Here is a 6,253-nt window from a genome sequence, read left to right as displayed (position 1 = left end):
CGGCTCATGGCCAGCTTTTCATCCATCAGTGCCCCCAAGTCCCTCTGGGCAGGGCTGCTCTCCATCCTTTCTTCCCCCAGCCTGTATGGATACTGGGGGTTGCCCCAACCCAGGTGCAGGACCTTGCACTTGGCCTTGTTGAACCTCATGAGGTTCACACGGGCCCAGTTCTTGAGTTTGTCCAGGTACCTCTGGATGCCATCCTGTCCCTCAGGCGTGTCAACTGCACCACTCAGCTTGGTGTCATCTGCAAACTTGCTGAGGGTGCACTCGATCCCACCGGTGTGGGACCTTGTGAGAGGGTGATGGGTGTCCCACCCAGGCGGTGCCGTGGGTCTGCCCTTGCTGTCCTGGCTCCGGGTGATCCCGCTGTTTTCCTCTTCCAGCACATGAGCAGCCGGAGGCACAAAGACAGGCTGGCGGGGAAGCCACCCAAGCCCAAGTACAGCCCCTACAACAAGCTGCAGAAGAATGCTGCCCTCGCAGTGAGTATTCTCAAGGTATCTGTCTCCCTGCAAACTACCCGCTTGGTTTCCTCTCCGAAACGTCGCTTGCCACGTTGGCCATCTCTTGCAATGAGACACAGGGGCTGCTTTTCTGAAAGCCTCACTTTCCGTGATTCCGCGCTTTCCACCCTTGGGGAGGGTAGGCTGCCGCGGTGAGGAGGAGCTTCGCGTCTTTATTCGTGGGAAGGAAAGCACGGGAATAACTCACGAGTCCTCTGGCAGCAGCTTTCACAACTGCAGCATTTGTGATTCTTCCACCTGGTCTGCGATTTCTGAACGGGAGAGCTGTGATGGGTGGGTGCTTGGGGCTGGCACAGCTCAGTTAAACCAAGCCCAAGCATTTTGTTTGCAGAGACACGAGCCTCCCTGCCTAGTTTAGCAGAGAGTTTGGTAGCAAATGTCATCGCAGGGCACCAGAGGAATGCACTGATGCAGGGAACAGCCCAACCATTGCAAAAGCCAGGTCTCTGGGTCAGCGTGATGGGGCTGAGGACCTCCCTGCGGAGGTCATTGCTACTGGGGCATCCCTGCGTGCTCTGACCCAGCGTGGCTGAGCCCAGGAACCGGGGCTGTGGGACGGCGTGCGTGTTGGGTCGGGGCCAGGGGCTGCTTTTTCTGTGGAGACGTGCTGAGAGCTCAGCTGAAAGCGAACGTGGGCAGGGCCTGATGCAGGGCTGCCTGTTTGGCCCAGGGAGCTGGGGCTGGGGGCTCTCCTGCAGCCGGGTGCCTCACGGTGTCTCCTCCTCCCTCCCTGCAGTCCAAGCTGGCTTTGCAGAAGCATCTCACCAAAACCCTGGCCACCCGCTTCCTGCCGAGCCCGCTCACCGCCGCCGCCGTCTGCGCCATGCCTGGCCCCCTCGCCCTGAGACCAGCCGCTGCCACCACCCTCTTCCAAGCCCCCATCCTCGGACCAGCCCTTTTCCGAACGCCGCCAGCCCACGTCCGCACCACGCCAGGCCCCATTGTCTTTGCACCCTACTAGAGCTGCTTGCCCGCCGAGGGTCCATCCGCCGTGGACCGGGCTGTACGGTGCGGGGCGGCGCTCCTGGGCAAGCTGCTCTTCTGGCTGGTGGGAAACCGTAGTCGTAGACGTCAACCCCGGCTTCTCCTTTGCTTCCAGCTGGCTCCTTCTGGAGCAAGATACCCTGGCAGAGCCCGGCCAGCCCCACCGAAGGTCCCTGCTGTTCCCCCTGCCCGTGCCGGCCCCGCGCTCAGCAGAGGAGCCCATCACAAGGCTGCGCGGCGCAGGGGAGAGGATGGTGCCCGAGTCACCAGGACCATTTTGTGTCTTGTGGGCAGGGGCTGCCTGTCCTTGGTCCGTGGGTTTCTTGTTTGTCACCCTCCCAGGTGATGGGACTGGAAGAAGAGGAGCTGGCTGGTCCCTGGGAGAAGGAGCATCCCTCTGGCTGGCTGGTCCCTGCCAGCCCAGTGGGAAGGGAACTGTGAAAAGCATCCCAGCCCAGCTCCTACTGGGAGAATCGACCCCAGCACAAGCGGAAAGAGCAATAGCTGAAGCCCAGGGCCGGCGCCTCCTCCCGCCGAAAGCACACTGCCCCCGCCCTGGCCCCCGAGAAGCACACAACTTGGGCGTGCGGCCGGAGACGGGCTCCGTTCCAGCCCAGCAAGGACAGGAGAGCCGGGCCGCCCGGTGCGTGCTCCCTGAGGAGGTGACTCTGTGCTCAGCACCAGCCGTTTGCCTCCGTCCCACCCGCGGGGGACAGCCCTGCCCCTACCTCCCGGGAGATGCTGTGAGCCTGAGTGAATGTCCCTAAAGCACTTTCGGTTCTCCAGTGAAAGGCAATGCTGCTGCTCGCCCCCCGGCCAGCCGCTGTGCCCGGCCATCCAACCCCATCCCCATGAGGAGCTTCCAGGGAGTTACCGATGACTCCCAAAAACAAAGGTGTCCCCGGCAGCCCGGACAATCAGGTACGAAGGAGGAGGCAGCACCTGCAGCCTACGCCTGGCACTCTCCCTTGTGATGCTCCTGTCGTAGCCTGCAGAAAGCTGGGCTCCAGAGGGACCCTGAAGCCGTAGCTCTGCTTTTCACTGTGCTCAGAAAGCCCAGCGATGACCTGGTCTGAAAACTGTAACCACGGCGCTCCGGGTTCCCAGCGCGCTGCTGTAAATAGAAATATGCAGGAAAGTTGCAACCCAAATGGACCTTACGCTGGAGTGACAACCCACCCCGATCTATGCAATCCAGGGGGAGCAGCTCGCCCGCCACGTTTGCTGTCTGCGTTTTACTTTTGGTGCTCATGCTGTCTGTACAGCCAGGAGTGGTGGTCGGAGCAGAAAAAAGCCAACGCAACACTTAGCTCTGTGCAGACGATTCCCTTCCCGTCTCCTGGCCCAGGGTGCTGGCTCAGAGACCTCTGCTGTGGCCCACGTTCCCTCCCAGCCCTTGGGAAGAGGCGGGTTGGTTTGTGCACCTGGGAATCCACACGCACAAGCACACATATCCGACGCCTTGGCCATAAGCAACGCTTGGATTCCAGGAGGATTTTTGCCCAGCGCAATCCACCGATGCTCCAGACAGGGTCCTGGCAACGGGAAGTGAATGGGAATCAGCCAACGGGTAACTCACGCGGCTGAAATGCTTCTGCTTCCCAGAGCTGGCGGAAAGAGCTGGAGCCTCGGGTGAGGGCAGGAAACCGGCACAGAGGGAGCGGGGCGGCACGGGGCCGTCTGCCTGCAGCTGGAGGGCCTGTTTCTCACACCGTGGGCAGCACTGACCCATGGTGCCACTGCTGCGCTCCTGCCGCAGAGGACAGGAGTGCCAGGGAGCCCCTGGGTACAGCTTCATCTGCTCAGGGCCTCTCCTCCCCATCCCAGGGAAGGAGGGAAGTGGAGAGAGGGCACCAGGAGAAGAGCAGCGAGCTTGTATGGAAGGCTGGGGGTAGAGATAACCAAAAGGTCTTACAGTGGTGGTGGGAATGTGGCTCGGAGAGCAGCTGAGGGAAGGAAGGCTCCCAGCAGCAATGGCTTTGACAGGGAGAGGGAGATGGTCCCACAGCCCAGGGGACACGTGCAGCCTGGACCCCGTGCCCCACATGACAAGAGCCTGCACTGGCTGGGGCCCGCGGGTGGCGGGAGGGACGCAGCTCCAACAGCGCCGCAGTGCCAAGCAGCCCGTGGTCAGCCCAGCTCCAGCTCACCCCCTGCTCATCTCACTGTGCTCTTCCCCAGGCCGCCTCACCGGTCACTCCCAGCCCTGGCCGCAGCAGAGAAGGGCGACCTGTCCCCTCCTGCAACGTGCCCACCAGCCTCAGGAGCACGGGGAGCCGGGAGCAGCCGGCTGCGGCCATGCTCCAGCCTGCAGGAGCCGCTTGGCACTGGTGGGTTGTTCCCCTGCATTTTGTTCTAAAAAGCCTGTGCTGGAGCCAGCAGTGGCTGCTCCCGTCACCCCTCCACCAGTGGAGTCCTAATACACTCCTACACTCGGCACTTTAACCCCTTGAAAGCCATTCCTTCTAATAACAATAATACTGCAACAAGCTGCGTAAGAACACGCTCCCTCTATCGCATCCCCTCCCCGCCTCCGGACACCCTCCCTGCTCCTGTGCTATCCAAAGCATTTACTGCCTTCGACTTAGCATATGCTGTACTAGGTAGTAGGGCATAGTCCATAGTGCTCAATAACGTGTGCCCCTCTGTAAATAGCCTTGGAGTGATGTGAACAGTTTGATTCAAAACAAACAAACAAAAAAAACCCCAGAAAAATGGAATAAACAGACTCTAGGGACTTGGCCAGTACCCCTCCTGTAATGTTCATTGTATATTTTTTTGATGTACTATAACTGTTGGGGGAAAAAAAAAAAAAGGAAAATATTTTGATAATCGAATCTCATCGCTTTATTGTGTTACTCAGTAAATAAAAGGAACAAGTATAAACAAGCTGGGGCTTTCTCGTCATTTTTTTTTTTCCTAGATCCAGACTTAGCCGAAGGGAACACATGTTGCTGGGCAGGAGCAGGACACCTTTCCCTTGTCTTGTGGTGGTTCTGAGAGGAGAGTCAGCACCGTAACAGATGGGCAGCGAGAGCTGCCGCAGCCCTAAGCATCAGGGTGTGCAGGCGAAGCACAGTCCCAGCTTCTCCAAGGTCATGACTGAGTCTGCACTCGGGATGAGGGCTGCAGTGTGGTGGATGTGGGCACCCTGCCCTCAGTAACAGCATCTTGCCCTGCTTTGCACTGGGCACTCGCTGGGGCAGGATGACTGAGTATTTCTGCACGTCAAGGAGCTGCGGGCACTGCCAGGTAAGGGGCAATCTGCCGGGGAACACTGCAGCACCACAGAGCCAGCTGGGGTAGGACAAGGGAGAGCTGCTCTGACAGCGGCTGGGCTGGAGGCAGGGCCAGCAAATGGGCTCTTCTCACATGGTATCAGTAAATATAAAACAGAACAGCTCGAGAGAGAAGGAATTGTTTCCTCTGGCCTGGCTGTGCTCAGTTGTGGAGCTGATCCCCACCTGCTGGCCAGCTCTGTGCTGTGCCTCCCCCTCTAGCAGCCTCCAGCTCTCGGGTCTGCCAGCCTGTGCCTGGAGAGCAGCGGGGCATCACTCAGTGATTCCTGGCTTTCCTGGAGCACCTCCAACACCTGCAGGGGCTGGGCAGTGAAAAGAGCGGTCCCTGTCCCAGTGCAGGGAGATGGCTCACCTCTCTCATCCTCAAAGACCATCCCCAGCCCTGGAACGCTCGTTCCTCGTGCCACCGTGCTTCCCGCAGACTCCATGACACCAAACAGGCTCAGCAGGAGATATGTGCAAGGGAAGTAAGGAGGTAACGGAAAGGAGGTGGCAAGGGAAGAGAAGAGAAAACAAGGTTCAGCCATCCATGGATCCGCTGCCCTTGTTCTTGCGACTCAGGGGAAAAGCAGACTTGCTTTGTGGCTGTGTCATCTTACTGGCCAGGTAAATGAATGGCTCGATCAGCGTACGCCGGTCAGCCACAGACACCTCCCACAGCTTCACCTTCTCCCCCTTGGCCCAGTGCTGGGCTGCATCGTGGTCCACCCGGCGCTGCTCCTGCAGGTCACACTTGTTGCCCAAAACCACGATGGTGACCTGTTCAAAAAAAGGCGAGAAGAATCCCTGAAGGTAACTAAATGCAGAGGTGGACAGTGCTGCCTGGCTCTGCCTTGAAGACCCTTGGTGCCAGGCCCAGTCCTGCAGCTAATTCTCCCTCCATGCTAAGGCCTTTTAAAACACATTTCCCAGTGCTCCCTTCTAGCAGCTTCCCCTCCTGTTTGGGTCTGTGTCTCTCAAACCAGCCCCAAAGTGGAAGGACCTGTTGAGCACTGGTACACTCAGAAAGCATCCCCCAACAGTAGCCACTTACAACAGAGTCTTACAGAACAGGGACCCCTGTCTCCATCTTGTGACAAGCTAGAGAAAATGAGTCTCTGAGTGAGAACCTGAACAAGGGGAGCAGATCCCACTCTGCGGCCCCTTTCCCCTGGGTACTCACCTCTTTCTTATCTTTAGACTTGTCAATCTCCTTCTTGAGGAGCTCCACCCGCTTGAAGGACTCCTTGCTGTCAGTGCTATAGACCAGCACGTAGCCATCCGTGCAGGAAAAGCAGTGCTTGGGAAGCTCCAGGCCGTCCCGCAGGCCCCGCGTGTCGTAGAAGCGTACCTGCTCGCGCACCCCCCGGTCCGTCTCAATGGAGCCCACATAAATGTCCTCCTGGGTCTCGATCATCTCGGAGCCTGCCAGAGAGGCGGGGCGGGGGGGCGGGGGGGGCCGGG

General features: G+C 59.1%; 2 protein-coding genes across 2 annotated transcripts in view; one reads left to right on the top strand and one right to left on the bottom strand.

Moving 5' to 3' along the window:
• Window positions 1-1,488, top strand: part of LOC104131400 (zinc finger protein 385C-like) — a gene marked incomplete at its 5' end in the record, with an annotated part of 2,754 nt that extends 1,266 nt beyond the window's left edge. The window contains 2 exons of the mRNA XM_009644561.1: window positions 387-500; window positions 1,264-1,488. Coding sequence (XP_009642856.1) covers window positions 387-500; window positions 1,264-1,488 — 339 coding nt within the window. The remainder of the gene's footprint in view (window positions 1-386; window positions 501-1,263) is intronic.
• A 2,869-nt stretch (window positions 1,489-4,357) lies between these two features.
• The window catches only part of NKIRAS2 (NFKB inhibitor interacting Ras like 2), a 2,286-nt gene continuing 390 nt past the window's right edge, over window positions 4,358-6,253 (bottom strand). The window contains exons 2-3 of the mRNA XM_009644550.2: window positions 5,973-6,214; window positions 4,358-5,569 (exon numbers count right to left, since the gene is read on the bottom strand). Coding sequence (XP_009642845.1) covers window positions 5,330-5,569; window positions 5,973-6,214 — 482 coding nt within the window. The 3' untranslated portion in view covers window positions 4,358-5,329. The remainder of the gene's footprint in view (window positions 5,570-5,972; window positions 6,215-6,253) is intronic.

Source organism: Egretta garzetta, unplaced genomic scaffold, assembly GCF_000687185.1.
Source record: "Egretta garzetta isolate BGI_Z169 unplaced genomic scaffold, ASM68718v1 scaffold728, whole genome shotgun sequence".
NCBI classification, from domain to species: Eukaryota; Metazoa; Chordata; class Aves; order Pelecaniformes; family Ardeidae; genus Egretta; species Egretta garzetta.
Note: the sequence above shows the minus strand (reverse complement) of the source record. Positions and strands in the feature narration are given on the sequence as shown.